Source organism: Oncorhynchus tshawytscha, linkage group LG01, assembly GCF_018296145.1.
Source record: "Oncorhynchus tshawytscha isolate Ot180627B linkage group LG01, Otsh_v2.0, whole genome shotgun sequence".
Taxonomy (NCBI): Eukaryota; Metazoa; Chordata; class Actinopteri; order Salmoniformes; family Salmonidae; genus Oncorhynchus; species Oncorhynchus tshawytscha.
Window position 1 is genome coordinate 44,529,613 of NC_056429.1, and position 17,371 is coordinate 44,546,983.

Consider the following 17,371-nt stretch of genomic DNA (forward strand, 5'->3'; position numbering starts at 1 on the left):
GGTCATACTCTCTTCTTTTTTTCTCTCCTCTTATCTGTTACTGTTTTTTTTTTACACCCCTCCCATTTGGATTCTGTTTTGGTGGGGGTGGTGGAGTTTGAAGGATGAGTGTTTCTGGAGAGATATTCAGCTTCGGGTGGTTGTTTTTACCTCCAGATCTGTAGGAGAGATCAGCCCAGTGAAGCGCCAGAAGGAGTTGTCTGTTATTAAGGCTGTAGTTGGGGGTGTTTGGGTCGACGCCATAGCTGTAGGCTTCAAGCTTCAGGAGTTCGGCACAACAGAACACCATGTCATGTCGCATATGGACCCATTCTGCCGTGATAATCTCTAGCCGATGCTTTCAAAATGTTCTACCAAAACATGCGGAGAGTAAGTGATAATTTTGTCTCACAAGTTTTGGGGGGGGCTTTGCCAAATGTATTTATTTTTTGTTGTTGTGTGAAGTTTTTGCAACATACTACCAGGGTAATCGCGAGGTGAAAAAATAGAAGTATTTTCTCACTAAATATTTTGAAAACCAAAACTGAGTTAATTTTGTTTTCTGTTGCAGGCAAACCCACCTCCAGTGGTGGTCAACACAGACAGTTTGGACACCCCCCCATACGTAAGTCTACATTTCTTTACACATGCACAGAAAAACACTGAACTGAAATTAGCCACAAATAAATGTATGTAGTTCTATCCTTGAGCTGTTCTTGTCTATTGATGTTCTGTATTATGTCATTCTCTATTATGTTTTGTGTGGACCCCAGGAAGAGTAGCTGCTGCTTTTGCAACAGCTAATGGGGATCCTAATAAAATGCAAAACCAAATGGTTATTAGAGAACTGTTATTCAATTACCATGTTACCATGTAATGTCGACGATGTAGGCTATGTACCAGGAAATAATGGACTAGAGTGTAACCATCCTGTCCTTTGTTTATGAAGCACAACGTAGTTGCTGTTAACCTCTAGCGACGAGCAATCCCGTATCCGGGAGCGTAATCATAGCCTCAAGCGCATTACCATAACGCAACTTTTCCTATTCATGAAAATCGCAAATGAAATTAAATAAATATATTCAAACACAAGCTTAGCCTTTTGTTAACCTCTTGATCCTACTTGAGACGCAGACGTCCCAACTAGAGCTCTGGAAATGCAAATGCGCTACGCTAAACGCTAATAGTATTAGTTAAAACGCAAACGTTCATTAAAATACACATGCTTGGTATTGAATTAAAGCTACACTCGTTGTGAATCCAGGCACCAAGTCAGATTTTTAAAATGCTTTTCGGCGAAAGCATGAAAAGTTATTATCTGATAGCATGTAACACCCCAAAAGACCCGTAGGGGATGTAAACAAAAGAATTAGCATAGTCGGCGCTACACAAACCGCACAATAAAATATAAAACATTCATTACCTTTGACCATCTTCTTTGTTGGCACTCCTTGATGTCCCATAATCAATACTGGGTCTTTTTTCGATTAAATCGGTCCATATATAGCCTAGATATCGATCTATGAAAACTGTGTGATAAACGGAAAAAAATAGCGTTTCATAACGTAACGTCATTTTTTAAAGTTAAAAAGTCGACGATAAACTTTCACAAAACACTTCGAAATACCTTTCTAATGCAACTTTAGGTATTACTACACGTTAATAAGCTATAAAAATCATCAGGAGGCGATGTAAATTCGATAGCTGGTCGTCTGGAAAAAATGTCCGGAAAAACACCGAGCCGATGCATCAAGTTGGTGGTCGGAGGGAATCGGTTCCCTTTGGTCGGATCTACCAAGAATCAAATCAGAATCAAATGAGAAGACTCTATACATCCTGTGGAAGCTGTAGGTACTGCAACCTCGGCCTCATTTAATACGGTTCACCTTTAACAATGGGTTGAAGTGGCGCATGGATATTTTTTTCCATCTCCAGTGATCAGATTTTCCTGCGCTTTTCGATGAAACAGACGTTCTGTTATAGTCACAGCCGTGATTTAACCAGTTTTAGAAACGTCTGAGTGTTTTCTATCCACACATACTAATCATATGCATATACTATATTCCTGGCATGAGTAGCAGGACGCCAAAATGTTGCGCGATTTTTAACAGAATGTTCGAAAAAGTAGGGGGTCGGCTTAAGAGGTTTTAACAACACTGTCATCTCAGATTTTCAAAATATGCGTTACAGCCAACGCTAGACAAGCATTTGTGTAAGTTTATCATGGCATAATGCTATGCTAGGCTCTGCTGGCAGCAGGCAACATTTTCACAAAAATAAGAAAAGCAACCAAATTAAATCATTTACCTTTGAAGAAATTCAGATGCTTTCACTCAGGAGATTCCCAGTTAGATAGCAAATGTTCCTTTTTTCCAAAAATAATATTTTTGTAGGCGAAAAACGTCCCGTTTGTTCATCAGTTTTGGCTGAGAAATCGACCGAAAAATACTTAAACTATAATGCATTAGCATAACGCAACTTTTTCTATTCATGAAAATCGCAAACGAAATGAAATAAATATATTCAAACACAAGCTTAGCCTTTTGTTAACAACACTGTCATCTCAGATTTTCAAAATATGCGTTACAGCCAACGCTAGACAAGCATTTGTGTAAGTTTATCATGGCATAATGCTATGCTAGGCTCTGCTGGCAGCAGGCAACATTTTCACAAAAATCAGAAAAGCAACCAAATTAAATAATTTACCTTTGAAGAACTTCAGATGCTTTCACTCAGGAGACTCCCAGTTAGATAGCAAATGTTCCTTTTTTCCAAAAATAATATTTTTGTAGGCTTGGCTGAGAGATCGACCCGAAAATACTTCAACTATAACGCCAAACTTTTTTCAAAATTTGCTCCATAATATCGACAGAAACACGGAAAACGTTGTTTAGGATCCACCCTCAAGGTGTTTTTAACATATGTTTTCGATAATATATCCGTTGAGGCAGTTGGTTTCTCATAAGAAACGATTGGAAAAATGGCTACCTCAGTATTTTACGCAAGGTTTTCTCCGGGAGACACCATGCGACCACTTGCCCTATATGGTCTCTTACAGCCATTCTCCAATGGAAACGCCTAAAAAGACGTCAAAATGCTGTAGACACCTTGGGGAAAACGTGGAAAATGTAAGCTGACTCCTAGCTCCTTCACAGCCATATAAGGAGTCATTGGCATGAGGCGGTTTCAAAAAATGCGGCACTTCCTGATTGGATTTTTATCTGGGTTTCGCCTGTAACATCAGTTCTGTGGCACTCACAGACAATATCTTTGCAGTTTTGGAAACGTCAGAGTGTTTTCTTTCGAAAGCTGTCAATTATATGCATAGTCGAGCATCTTTTCGTGACAAAATATCTTGTTTAAAACGGGAACGTTTTTCATCCAAAAATTAAAATAGCGCCCCCTATATCCAATTAAATCGAAATACCATGTCAAAGTTCTAATCTATAATTGTTACCAGCCAGAGCTAGAAATCAAAGATGCAAGCTACAAACGTTGACTATTATGTCTGGTTTATCTACTGGGTGATTTGAACCTCTCTTTGTACAGTATGCAGCAACAAGATTGTACTGTACATTTTACATTATAATTACTTTCTTTCTATAATTACCTAGTATTCTTTCTATTGCCAGGCAAACTGAGCCTCCCGAATGTTTAGAATAGTGTATTTATCTGGGCTGGGGAAATGCCTTCCATTGAGATTGTTTATTGAGATTACAAGCCAAATAAGGATGTGTGGTCTAGTCTCTGTGCATAATTCTGCTGAGGGGAATATAGAATGTATACTCATCCCCTGTAAATCCGCTGCTCAATCTAATGGTCAATGAATAGCACGTATATTACAGTAACTGCAATTCCCAATGGAAATTGCTGGTGATGTGACGATTGCATAAGAACAGGTCCTCGCCATAGCAGCATTATGAGTGTTGCATAATGAATATTAATAAAGAGAGGCCGTACTTTTGAGGGATACGGTTGAGGTGTGAATTACAATAACCAGGATGCCAGTTTTACACAGAGAAGATCAATAAGGTGTGTGTGTCTGTGCGTGCGTGCGTGTGTGTGCGCGTGCATTTGTGCCATATGACAAGATGCTTCTAAGACACCAGGGGAGTTATTGTAGCTATTGTTCTCTTCTGAGCAGGTATTAGAGAGAGAAGGCAACTTCACTCTACTGTAGTTCAGCCATCAAACTGGCCACTGGCTACTGATAGTTTTTCTAACTAAATGTTGAGTTTGCTGCTACCTCCTCACAGGGAAACAGTGGAGAGTGCAGACCAGCCTATGATAATAGATGTAAAACCCTTGGGTGGGTTGGATGCAATACATTGCATGTCAAACTGATTCTCTCTGGTGTTACTCCTACCTGCTGGAGAATAGTTCTTTGCTCTGAGGGTCTTACTATAGTCCTGTGCCCAGAGATTCCATTCTGTCTCAGTGCTTGGGTATATCCAGTGTTGAATGCTTGACTTCGTCTCAGCAGCCTAGAGAGTGACTGTTTGAGTTCAGTAGTGTTGCTTGCACTGACTGCCTTGTGCATCTGTTTCCCTAGGACTCTGATGACAGCATCAGAGGCCTCATTTAAAAACGTTGAGTACGTACAAAATATACCCCAAAACATGCCAGTGTTCATGCAAAAGTTGGCATTTATAAAAACTGAACTTGAACAGAGAATTTGCTGAGCTTCCCACAAACTTCAGACCATGCATATACGCACGGTTTCTAGTGGTTCAAGTATTGCATTGCAAGCAGGTAAGTAGCCTAGTATTTTGTGCAAATAGACAGGAATGCATTTGGTATATAAAGGCCTTAGAGTCACATCAGGGAGCTTAAAGCCTGGGTTACAGGATCACACCCAAACAGCCCAAATCATGGACAGAGCCTTGTGTAACACTGGCATGCTGGGGTTGGTTGGGAGATTAATTGTTGGGTGTTTATTTATTTTCCTTTTGCAACTTTAATGTAGGAACTCTAAACCTCTAATCCCTCCCCTGCACCGTCTGTGTATTATTTTATCCCTAACATTGTTATTCAACCAAACTGATTGAAAGAAAAAGTGGAAAAGGAAGTTTCTACTACACCAAATGTCTTTAATTGGTCCTAATTTGGAGCCTATATGGCTACCCTGGCAGAGAGAGAGGGAGCAAGAGAGTGAGAGAGAAAAACAGAGCGATGTTTCTGAGATTTACCCTAATTTGGGGCCTGTATGGCTACCCTGGGAGAGAGCGAGCGAGAGAGGAAGGCCTTAGAGAAGGGGGGATTGTAAAAGGGAAGGGGGTACCTAATCAGTTGTCCAACTGAATGTATTCAACTGAGATGTGTCTTCTGCATTTAACCCAACCCCTCTGAATCAGCTGCCTTAATCGACATGCACATCTTCAGTGCCCTGGGACAGTGGATTAACTGCCTTGCTCAGGGGAAGAACGACAGATTTTTACTTTGTCAGCTTGGGAGTTCGATCCAGCAACCTTCCGGTTAGTGGCCCAAAGCTCGAAAGACACTAAACATAAAGGTGCATCTGGGTCTATAAGGGCACAGGGCGAGACCCAGATGCAGACACGGGAGGCAGATGGTTAGAGTCTCTGATATTTATTATAATCCAAGGGGCAGGCAAGAGAATGGTCGTGGACAGGCGAAAGATCATAACAAGGTCAGAGTCCAGGAGGTACAGAGTGGCAGGCAGGCTCGAGGTCAGGGCAGGCAGTATGGTCAGGCAGGTGGGTTCAGAGTCAAGGCAGGCAAGGGTCAAAACTGGGAGGACTAGCAAAAGTGAGATAAGAAAAAGCAGGGAATTCACCGGAATAAATACCCAGGGACTAATGGGGAAAATGGGTTATACCTGGAGGTGACAATCACAAAGACAGGTGAAACAGATCAGGGCGTGACAGGATCATTCTCACAAATTCTCAAGTGTAGTTTTTAATACATTTCCTTTTGGATCACTGAGATTAGGATCTGTACTTATCTATTTCTTAATTATTTATGTTTTTGATGAGATATTATGCATGTTAACACAATTTCTTCAACTACCCACTCAAAAATGATCTTTGCCGCATCAATTTTCAACAACATAATGAACAAATAAATGGTTGACATTGCGCCCCTAATGAATTTCTTTTATATTTATTTCATAATTTATCTCATTACCATAACACAACCTTTGTCACATTCACTTGTGTATACATCTTATCTATTTGATTTGTCTATACATAAAGAACAAAGGTCACACTACCAGATTAAGCCCAAATGCGTTTTCTTTTAATATTTCTTAAATATTGGTGCATTACGGTAATGATAAACAGGTTTCGGAGATGAGCCTGCATGTTTCGGTAATGAGTGTTGCATAGTTTGCCATTGAAAAACTGTACTGATCTCAGAGATTCAGTATCCCAACAAATCATCAAAGTGTGCAATTAATTAATCCCAAATTATATGTGGCTTGAAGTAAGTTAAATGGGGTTTATAGACCCCATATTTCACTATTTTACAAAAAATCTATACAATAAGTTTAAGAAATGTTCTTAGTAATTAAATAAAGTTACCAGCACAGCACACCCATTGACTATATATTAGAATTATCGTATTATCCTTGCCAAAATGAACGCTCTCATTACCGAAATTGACCTAAAAAGAACATAGTAATGAGAAATGTGTGTTTCAGTAATGAGAGGCCATTAGCTCAATCTGCAGACAGCCATTATACTCTAGGTGATCGTTTTAATACTCATCATTGCATCCTGTATCAAAAGGTTGGCTGGTCCTCATTAAAGTCCTGTTGATCACTTCACTATTCCCTTTTTGTTTACAAAGCTCTACTACACAAGCTTCCGACTTACCTAAGTTCATTGTTGAAGATTAAAAACATAACTTACCAAACCTCGGGTCTCCACCGGTTCCTCGGGTTCCTCGGATCTCCACCGAATTAGCTAAATCTGTTTTTAATTTTAATGAGCCTCACTGCTGGAACAATTTGCAGAACTCATCACAATTAGATGTTGTGGTGCCGCTTAGGCAGTTTAGGGTGTTAATTAAGGACCTATAGTAGTAGCTGAGGACTATAACTGTTTTTTTATGTTGTGTTTTGTGTTGATTGCTGTTTAACATTGTGTTGGTTGTTGTATTGTTGTGATCAGGGCAACCTTGAGAATGGGACCATGGTCTTAATGGGGTTTCCCCTGAAAAAATAAACAATAATATGAGTCAGCAAACAATTGACCACATCACTAAAGCCCATTCATGCCTCCATGTTATTGTTCTCTGACTTTTTTTCCAAATTGAGCTTTTTAGACATTTAGACATCAACACAAGGAGGTGTTGAGAATAAGAACCTCATTCTGAAGGCATATAAGCGAATACATTAACTGGTGGTCATCTAAGAACTACTATTCTAGATGATGCATTGCATGATGGGTGAATAAAACTCAATTTAATTACTTATTTTTACGTAATACATGTAATACTTTAATGTAAACTTCAACTAGAATTTAAAAAAATATATGATTTATGGACAAACTGCAACAACATATTTATATATGTTTATATAAATATTTATATAAAATACATATATGTGTTTTTTACAAACAGGTTTTTCTAATTTATTAAAGTAAAATTGTGTAACGTGACCAGAGAATTTAATCCGGACACATTTCGGTAATGAGAATTTGGGGTAAAAATGTACAAGAATACTATTTCACACATCAGATGGGAGCCCCCACCACCGAGAGGTCTAAGGTTTCCATGGTTATTTCTCTGCTGACTGGGCGGGCATTGGAATGGGAGAGAGGAGAGGAGGAGCTCGAGTCTTATGAGGGGTTCATGGATCTGTTTAAATGTATTTTCGATCATCCTGCGAAGGGAAGAGAGGGAGGTGAGCATCTGCTTCAGCTCTAGCACAGGAATCAGACACCTGCTGAGTATTTGCATACCTTCTGGACCACTGGATCCACTGGAAGCTGCTACTTTCCAGTGGATGGAATGAGTCGGCGCTAAGCACGTTATTTAGAAGAGGTCTGGAAAACCTCCTCCGGGAGCGTCGGCATCTTCATCGCTTTTCTCCCTCCTTCGGCGAGTGTTCGGGATCAGAGGCTGAACCCATGGAGGTAGGGGTGAGATAACTTCCCGCGGCGGAATGACGCAGACGGATACAGCTGGGTCTCTGTCTGTACTGTGGCCAGGGAAGGCACAAGTGCCAGCGGTGTTGCAGAGGGACGATCACGGGATGTTAGATCCCCTGGACCAAGAGTGAGTATTCCATCTACTGCTCTTCCTGTTAGACTCTGTGTAGTACCCATCACTTTGGCTGACTGTCCCTCATGCCCTGTGTCTACAGCTCTATTGGATTCAAGGTCTCTACTGTCGGCCTTTAGGATCTGGAACTATCACACACATCACCCAACCACTCACCCTCACCGTGAAGCCCAATCACCAGGAAAACATCCCCTTCTTCATCACCAGTGCACCAGTTCACAAGATCAGCCTCGGAGTACCTTAGTTTCAGCGCCATAACCCTACCATCTCATGGTCGAGGATGAGAATCACCGACTGGTCACCTGAATACCGGAGGACCTGCCTCAGAATGGTTCCACGTCGGTTGAGAGTCCCGTGGTTGCCCTCCAGCCCAACAGTCCCAGAGGAATAGCAGAATCTAAGGGTGGTATTCTCAAGACCCGTGCTACCTGTTTCCCTCTTCATCGCCCCTGTGACTGTGCATTGACCTGTTTTCCGGTGCTTACACCTCCATGCAGACGTGTCTACCCTCTGTCGGTGGCTGAGACCCAGACGATGGAGAAGTACAGTTTAAGTCTGAAGTTTACCTACACCTTAGCCAAATACATTTAAACTCAGTTTTTCACAATTCCTGACTTTTAATCCTAGTAAAAATTCCCTGTTTTAGGTCAGTTAGGACACCACTTTATTTTAAGAATGTGAAATGTCAGAAAAATAGTAGAGAGAATGATTTATTTCAGCTTTTATTTCTTTCATCACATTCCCAGTGGATCAGTTTACATACACTCAATTAGCATTTGGTAGCATTGCCTTTAAATTGTCAAAAGTTTTGTCAAACTTGGGTCAAACGTTTAGGGTAGCTTCCACAAGCTTCCCACAATAAGTTGGGTGAATTTTACCCCATTCCTCCTGACAGAGCTGGGGTAACTGAGTCAGGTTTGTAGGCCTCCTTGCTTGTACACACTTTTTCAGTTCTGCCCACAAATGTTCTATAGGATTGAGGTCAGGGCTTTGTGATGGCCACTCCAACACCTTGACTTTGTTGTCCTTAAGCCATTTTGCCACAAGTTTGGAAGTATGCTTGGGGTCCATTTGGAAGACCCATGTGCGACCAAGCTTTAACTGATGTCTTGAGATGTTGCTTCAATATATCCACCTAATTTTTGTTCCTCATGATGTCATCTATTTTGTGAAGTGCACCAGTCCCTGCTGCAGCAAAGTACCCCCCCACAACATGACCCTGCCAACCCCATGCTTCACGGTTGGGATGGTGTTCTTCGGCTTGCAAGCCTCCCCCTTTTTCCTCCAAACATAACAATGGTCATTATTGCCAAACAGTTCTATTTTTGTTTCTTCTGACCATTTTAGACATTTCTCCAAAAAGTACGATCTTTGTTCCCATGTGCAGTTGCAAGCCGTAGTCTGGCTTTTTTATGGGAGTTATGGAGCAGTGGCTTCTTTCTTGCTGAGCGGCCTTTCAGGTTATGTCAATATAGGACCTGTTTTACTGTGGATATAGATACTTTTACTTGTGTCATGCACAAAGTAGATGTCTTTACCGACTTGCCGAAACTATAATTTGTTGACAAGAAATTTGTGGAGTGGTTGAAAAACAAGTTTTAATGACTACAACCTTAGTGTATGTAAACTTCCCGACAACTTCAACAGGGTTTCATCCGCAGGTCCCCGTCCTCTGCGTTGGCTGGTTTCTTCTTCGTTGCCAAGGATTACGCCCTTGTATCGATTACCGTAGACTCAATGACATCACCACGAAGTATCGGTACCCTCTCCCGCTGGTGCCGTCAGCCATTGAGCAGCTCCGCGGGGCCTGGTTCTTCACCAAACTGGACCTGTGGAATGCCTACAATCACATTCACTTCCGGGAGGGGGATGAGTGGAAGACGCCTTTTGACCTAGCAAATGTTCCGTCAGTGTTCCAGGCATTCGTCAACGAGGTGTTCAGGGACATGCTCGGACGTCAGGTGATTGTGTACATCGATGACATCCTGATCTTCCCGACCAACCTGGAAGATCACATCACTCACGTTTGAGCAGTCCACGAACGCCTCTTGGCTAACCACCTGATCGTAAAGGTGGAGAAGTGCCAATTCCACCAGAGGGCTGTCTTCTTCTTGGGCTACCAAATCAGCCCGCAGGGAGTGAGGATGGAGGACAAGAAGGTAGATGCGGTAAGGTCATGGCCAGTCCCAATCGCCATCAAGGTGTTACAATGGTTTTTGGGGTTTGCCAACTTTTACCGCCGCTTCATCAGGAACTTCAGTGCCCTCGCTGCCCCTCTCACCTCCCTCCTCAAGAGTGGGCCTCGTAGGTTGGTTTGGTCTCCAGCAGCCAATGAGGCCTTTCGTGAGAATTGTCCTCTCACGTGCATCTACATTCCCTCAGGGATAAGGGATTGGCAGGGTGAGTGGGCACGTTTCCTTCCTTGGGCCGAGTACATCCAGAATTCTCTACGTAACTCCTCCACTGGGTTGAACCCCTTCCAGTGTGTTTTGGGTTTACAGACGGCCCTGGCCCCATGGACACCAGGCCAGACCATGTCTCTTGTGGTAGATGAGTGGTGCCAGCGCGTGGAGGAGGTGTGGAAGAATGTGCATGTGAGACTCCAGAGTGCCGTCAATCATCAGAAGGAACAGGCAGACCGTCACAGCAGTGAGACCCCTGTGTTCCATTCTGGGGATCATGTTTGGCTCCCACTCCGCCTGCCCTGCAAGAAACTGAGCCCCTCGTTTGTGGGGCCATTCAATGTTTTCCGGAGGGTCAATGAGGTGACATTCATATCCTCTTTTCATGTTTATTTTTATTTTACCTAATTTAACCAGGCAGGCCAATTGAGAGCAAGTTCTCATTTACAACTGCGACCTGGCCAAGATAGAGCAAAGCAGTGCGACACAAACAACACAGTTACACATGGGATAAACAAACGTACAGTCAATAAAACAATAGAAAAGTCTATATACACAGTGTGGAAATGTAGTAAGATTAGGGAGGTATGGCAATAAATAGGCCATAGTTGTGAAATAATTATAATTTAGCATTAACACTGGAAGTGATAGATGTGCAGAAGATGAATGTGCAAGTAGAGACACAGGGGTGCACAGGAGCAAAAAAAACAAATAACAATATGGGGATGAGGTAGTTGGGTGGATTATTTACAGATGGGCTATGTACAGGTGCAATGATCTGTAAGCTGCTCTGACAGCTGATGCTTAAAGTTGGTGAGGGTGATATACATTTCGTTCCAGTCATTGGTAGCAGAGAACTGGAAGGAAATGCGGCCAAAGTAGGAGTTGGCTTTGGGGGTGACTAGTGCAATATACCTGCTTGAGCACGTGCTACGTGTGAGTGCTGCTATGGTGACCAGTGAGCTGAGATAATGCGGGGCTTTACCTAGAAAGGACTTATAGATGACCTGGAGCCAGTGGATTTGGCGACGAATATGAAGCGAGGGCCAGCCAACGAGAGCATACAGGTCACAGTGGTGGGTAGTATATGGGGCTTTAGTGACAAAACGGATGGGACTGTGATAGACTACATCCAATTTGCTGAGTAGAGTTTTGGAGGTTATTTTGTAAATTACATCGCCGAAGTCAAGGATCGGTAGGATAGTCAGCTTTACGAGGGTATGTTTGGCAGCATGAGTGAAGGATGCTTTTTGCGAAATAGGAAGCCGATTCTAGATTTAATTTTGGATTGCAGATGTGTAATGTGAGCTTTGAAGAAGAGTTTACAGTCCAACCAGACACCTAGGTATTTGTAGTTGTCCACATATTCTAAGTCAGAACTGTCCAGAGTAGTGATGCTAGATGGGTGAGCAGGTGCGGGCAGCGATGGGTTGAAGAGCATGCATTTAGTTTGCTTGCATTTAAGAGCAGTTGGAGGCCACGAAATGAGTGTTGTATGGCATTGAAGCTCATCTGGAGGGTTGTGTCCAGAGAAGGGCCAGAAGTATACCGAATGGTGTGGTCTGCTTAGAGGTGGATCAGAGAATCACCAATACAGAGAATCACCAATTCGGCTGCACAGTATTGTCTTTTATCAATGACGGTTATGATATCGTGTAGGACATTGAGCGTTGCTGAGGTGCACCCATGACCAGCTCGGGAAACCAGATTGCATAGCGGAGAAGGTACGGTGGGATTCGAAATGGTCAGTGATCTGTTTGTTAAAACCTCTTGTAACTACCCATCCCGGATTCAGGAGTATTGTCATCAACTGACACTAAGTAGCATAACGCAAAGTACAAAAAATCTTACTAGAAAATATTCATATTCATGAAATCACAAGTGAAATATATTTAAACACAGCTTAGCCTTTTGTTAATCACCCTGTCATTTCAGATTTTGAAAATATGCTTTACAGCCAAAGCAAGACAAGTATTTGTGTCAGTTTATCGATAGCCTAGCATAGCATTATGCCTAGCTAGCAGCAGGCATTCTGGTCACGAAAATCAGAAAAGCAATCAAATTAAATCGTTTACCTTTGATGAGCTTCAGAAGTTTTCACTCACGAGACTCCCAGTTAGATGGCAAATGTTCCTTTTTTCCAGAAAAATTATTTTTGTAGCCAAAAATTTGTTCACTTCACGTTTGGCTGAGAAAACGACCGGAAATTGCGGTCACGACAACGCCGAAAAATATTCAGAATTAGCTCCATAATATCGACAGAAACATGGCAAACGTTGTTTATAATCAATCCTCAAGGTGTTTTTCAAATATCTATTCGATAATATATCAACCGGGACAGAGCTTTTTTCAGTAAGACCGGGTGGAAAAATGGCTACCTTTTTTCAAAATAAAAGCCTGAAACTATGTCTTGTGATACTAGACACATTAAGGAAGCCATAGAAAAAGGAATTTCGTTGATATCCCATTCACTGCTCAATAGGGAAGCATAGGAAGGGACTCTTATTTAGAAACCGCTGCGTTCCTGATTTTTCTCATTCTTTTGCCTGCAATATCAGTTCTGTTATACTCACAAACAATATCTTTACAGTTTTGGAAACTTTTGAGTGTTTTCTATCCTAAGCTGTCAATTATATGCATATTCTATTTTCTGGTCCTGAAAAATAGCCCATTTACGTTGGGAACGTTATTAAAAATTGTTTTTTAAAAAGACCCCTAGATTCAACAGGTTAACTTGGCTTTCGAAGACTTTAGAAAGGCAGGTTAGGATAGATATACGTCTGTAACAGTTTGGGTCTAGAATATCACCCCCTTTGAAGAGGGGGATGACTCCGGCAGCTTTCCAATCTTTAGAGATCTCAGACGATACGAAAGAGAGGTTGAACAGGCTAGAAAAAGGGGTTGCAACAATTGTGGCAGATAACTTTAGAAAGAGAGGGTCCAGATTGTCTAGCACAGCTGATTTGTAGGGGTCCAAATTTTGCAGCTCTTTCAGAACATCAGCTATCTGGATTTGGGGGAAGGAGAAATGGGGGAGGATTGGGCAAGTTGCAGTGGGGGGTGCAGAGCTGTTTACCAGGGTAGGGGTAGCCAGGTGGAAAGCATGGACAGCTGTAGAAAAATGCTTATTGAAATTCTTGATTATCGTAGATTTATTGGTGGTGACAGTGTTTCCTATCCTCAGTGCAGTGGGCAGCTGGGAGGAGGTGCTCTTATTCTACATGGACTTTACAGTGTCCCAGACATTTTTGGAGTTTGTGCTACAGGATGCAAATTTCTGTTTGAAAATGCTAGCCTTTGTTTTCCTAACTGCATGTGTATATTTGTTCCTTTCTTCCCTGAAGAGTTGCATATCGCGGGGACTATTCGATGCTAATGCAATACGCCACAGGATGTTTTTGTGCTGGTCAAGGGCAGTCAGGTCTGGAGTGAACCAAGGGCTATATCTGTTCTTAGTTCATTCATTTTTTTGAACGGGGCATGCTTATTTAATATGGTGAGGAAAGAACTTTGAAAGAATAACAAGGCATCCTCTACTGATGGAATGAGGTCAATATCCTTCCAGGATACCCGGGCCAGATTGATTAGAAAGGTCTGATCGCTGAAGTGTTTTAGGGAGTGTTTGGCAGTGATGAGGGGTGGTCGTTTGACCACGGACCCATTACAGATGCAGGCAATGAGGCAGTGATGGCTGTGATCCTGGTTGAAGACAGCAGAGGTGTATTTAGAGAGCAGGTTGGTCAGGATGATAATCTATGAGGGTGCCCATGTTAACAGATTTAGGGTTGTACGTGGTAGGTTCCATGATAATTTGTGTGAGATTGAGGGCATCTATCTTAGATTGTAGGACGGCCGGGGTGTCCCAGTTTAGATCACCTAACAGTACAAACTCTGAAGATAAATGGGGGGCAATTAATTCACATATGGTGTCCAGGGCACAGCTGGGGGCTGAGGGGGGTTCTATAACAAGCAGCAACAGTGAGAGACTTGTTTCTGGAAAGGTGGATTTTTAAAAGTAGAAGCTTGAATTGTTTGGGCACGGACCTGGATAGCATGACAGAACTCTGCAAGCTATCTCTGCAGTAGATTGCAACTCCTCCCTCTTTGGCAGTTCTGTTTTGGCGGAAAATGTTGTAGTTGGGGATGGAAATGTCAGAATTGTTGGTGGCCTTCCTAAGCCAGGATTTAGACCCGGCTAGGACATCAGGGTTTGCGGAGTGTGCTAAAGCAGGGAATAAAACAAACTTAGGGAGGAGGCTTCTAATGTTAACATGCATGAAACCACGGCTTTTACGGTTAGAAGTCAGCAAATGATAGCTCCTGGGGAATAGAAGTGGAACTTGGGGCTACCGGGTCTGGGTTAACCTCTACATCCCCAGAGGAAGAGAGGAGGAGAAGGATGAGGGTACGGCTAAAGGCTATAAGAACTGGTAGTCTAGCGCGTTCGGGGGCAGTGAATAAAAGGAGCAGAATTTTGGGTGTGGTAGAAAAGATTCCAGGCTTAATGTACAGACAATGGTATGGTAGGATGTGAGTACAGTGGAGGTAAACCTAGGCATTGAGTGACGATGAGAGAGGTTTCATCTCTGTAGGGACAAGTTAAGCCAGGTGAGGTCTCTGCATTTCTGTGGGGTGGGACGAAAGAGCTATCTAAGGCATTTTGAGTGAGACAGTGAAATAAAACAGTAAAAACTAGCCAAGACAGCAGTAGACAAGCAATCACAGGTGTTGATCAGGAGAGCAAAGACAATAACGGGTAAATGGTGATGAATGGGCAGAGTGGGTCAGTTGGGTACATACAGGTAAACAGAATGAGGTACCGTGTTATTCAAACAGTCCAGTTATCCCCCCCCCTCCAGGGGGGCCGGGCGTATGCTGTCAGATCCCTATTGGATTCCCAACGTCGTGGGGTTAGTATCTGGTGGATTGGGAGGGGTATGGCCCAGAGGAGCGGTGTTGGGTTATGGTGGAGTACATTCTGGACCTCAACTTCATCTGTGATTTCCACCATCGCCACCCGGACCGACTGGCTCCTCATCCTCAGGGTCGTCCCCCTGGTCGGCGTTGTCCTACGGCTGGAGCCGCACGTCAGAGGGGGGGTACTGTCAGGTCTGCTCCTGCTCCTCCTCTCCGGCGTACGACTTCACCAGAGTACTAACCACCGGTCATGGGATTCATCATTACGCACACCTGTTAATCACGATTCACACCTAGACTACATTACCTACATAATCTCCTCCCCTTTATATGTCACTCTCCCATGTTCACTCACCAGTTGGTATTGTTCTTGTGTATCGGTGACCTGCCTCATGTTAGTGGCATGTTTTATTAAAACATTGCACCTGCTTCCGACTCAACGCCCCATCATTACACATAAGGACAAATCCGACTCCGACTCCTCCTTGCAGGGGCGGTTCCTCCTGCAGGCAGAGGAGGGTCGTTAGTGATTGGAGTCACCTGGGATCAGAGTATTTAAACTGTCACTAATCACCTCTCTCTCCCCGCTCTCCGTTTTGCATAGTTTTCACTCAGTCATTCACACACACAGATTCATGCATCCATGCACTTTACATACACCTTACATTATGATACTTCCACACCTCATTCATTTTTCTTAGTTTAAAGTTAATAGTTTTGCTTACAATAAATAACATTTTTTACTTGGCCTCTACCTGTTGTTCGCGTCCCCTCATTTTTGCCACAGGCTATGAGCCGGCCTGTGACAGTATGCTATAATTTTTTCTGAAATAGACTACATTTTTATCATGCTTCTTTAGACCTGTCTAAAATAAATAATGGATTTATTGTGAAGCTGTAGGCTATATTACATGCATTTATTTTACGTTTTTGTGTTGAAGCCAGGAGATGATAAATGTTTTATGTTAATTAACGGTCAATTATCGTGAGACCTACAGTTAGTTGTTTGACAATCCCTGGCTGAAATGTCGTGACCGCAACAGCCCTAGTGGTGTATAGTTGGGTTAGGGCAAGGACAGAGGCAGAGCAGTCGTAGTGATGATGGTACTGTAGTTAGGCAGGGACAAAGCAGCCCTTCTGTGATCCTCTCTTTCCCAAACATGGCTATCACCTCTAATCCCATGGAGATTATCCCCCCCGTGCCACACAGGAAGACAGCATTAGTGCTGTGCACTGCTCAGAAAGCCCTGCCGCCTCCCTGCCTGCCTGCTACAGAACGCTGCAGTATTCCCCACTGAGCAGAGGGGATTTCACATGGATAGCCAGCCTGCGCTGCCCTTTATTAAGCTGCTACTGAAGGGTCAGCTCTGCTCTGCTCTTCTCTCACCCACCCGTTGTTTGTTATAGCTAAAGTACTGCTACATACAGTACCAGTCAAAAGTTTGGACATACTTACTCATTCATGTTTTTTTTTCAAATGTTTCTATTTTATTTTTTACTATTTTCTACATTGTAGAATAATAGTGAAGACATCAAAACTATGAAATAACACATATGGAATAATGTAGTAATCAAAATACATTTTAGATCCTTCAAAGTAGCCACCCTTTGCCTTGATGACAGCTTTGCACACTCTTGGCAATCTCTCAACCAGCTTCATGAGGTAGTCACCTGGAGTGCATTTCAATTAACGGGTGTGCCTTGTTAAAAGTTAATTTGTGTTATTTATTGCAAACCTAATGAGTTTCAGCCAATTAGTTGTGTTATGACAAGGTAGGGTTGGTATAGAGAAGATGGTCTTTTAACAAATAAGGCTAAATCCATAT

The 17,371-nt window shown here is 42.6% G+C and overlaps 1 protein-coding gene across 3 annotated transcripts in view; it reads left to right on the plus strand.

The window, feature by feature from the left end:
- LOC112251094 (discs large homolog 1-like protein) overlaps positions 1-17,371 on the plus strand; it is a 205,072-nt gene that overhangs the window by 69,808 nt on the left and 117,893 nt on the right. For 2 of the 3 annotated variants that reach the window (XM_024421790.2, XM_024421799.2), the window contains exon 3: positions 551-604. In XM_024421790.2, the coding sequence (XP_024277558.2) occupies positions 551-604 (54 nt within the window). Of the gene's footprint in view, positions 1-209; positions 370-550; positions 605-17,371 lie in introns of those variants that run through there. The other variant, XM_024421807.2, reaches the window with a different exon arrangement.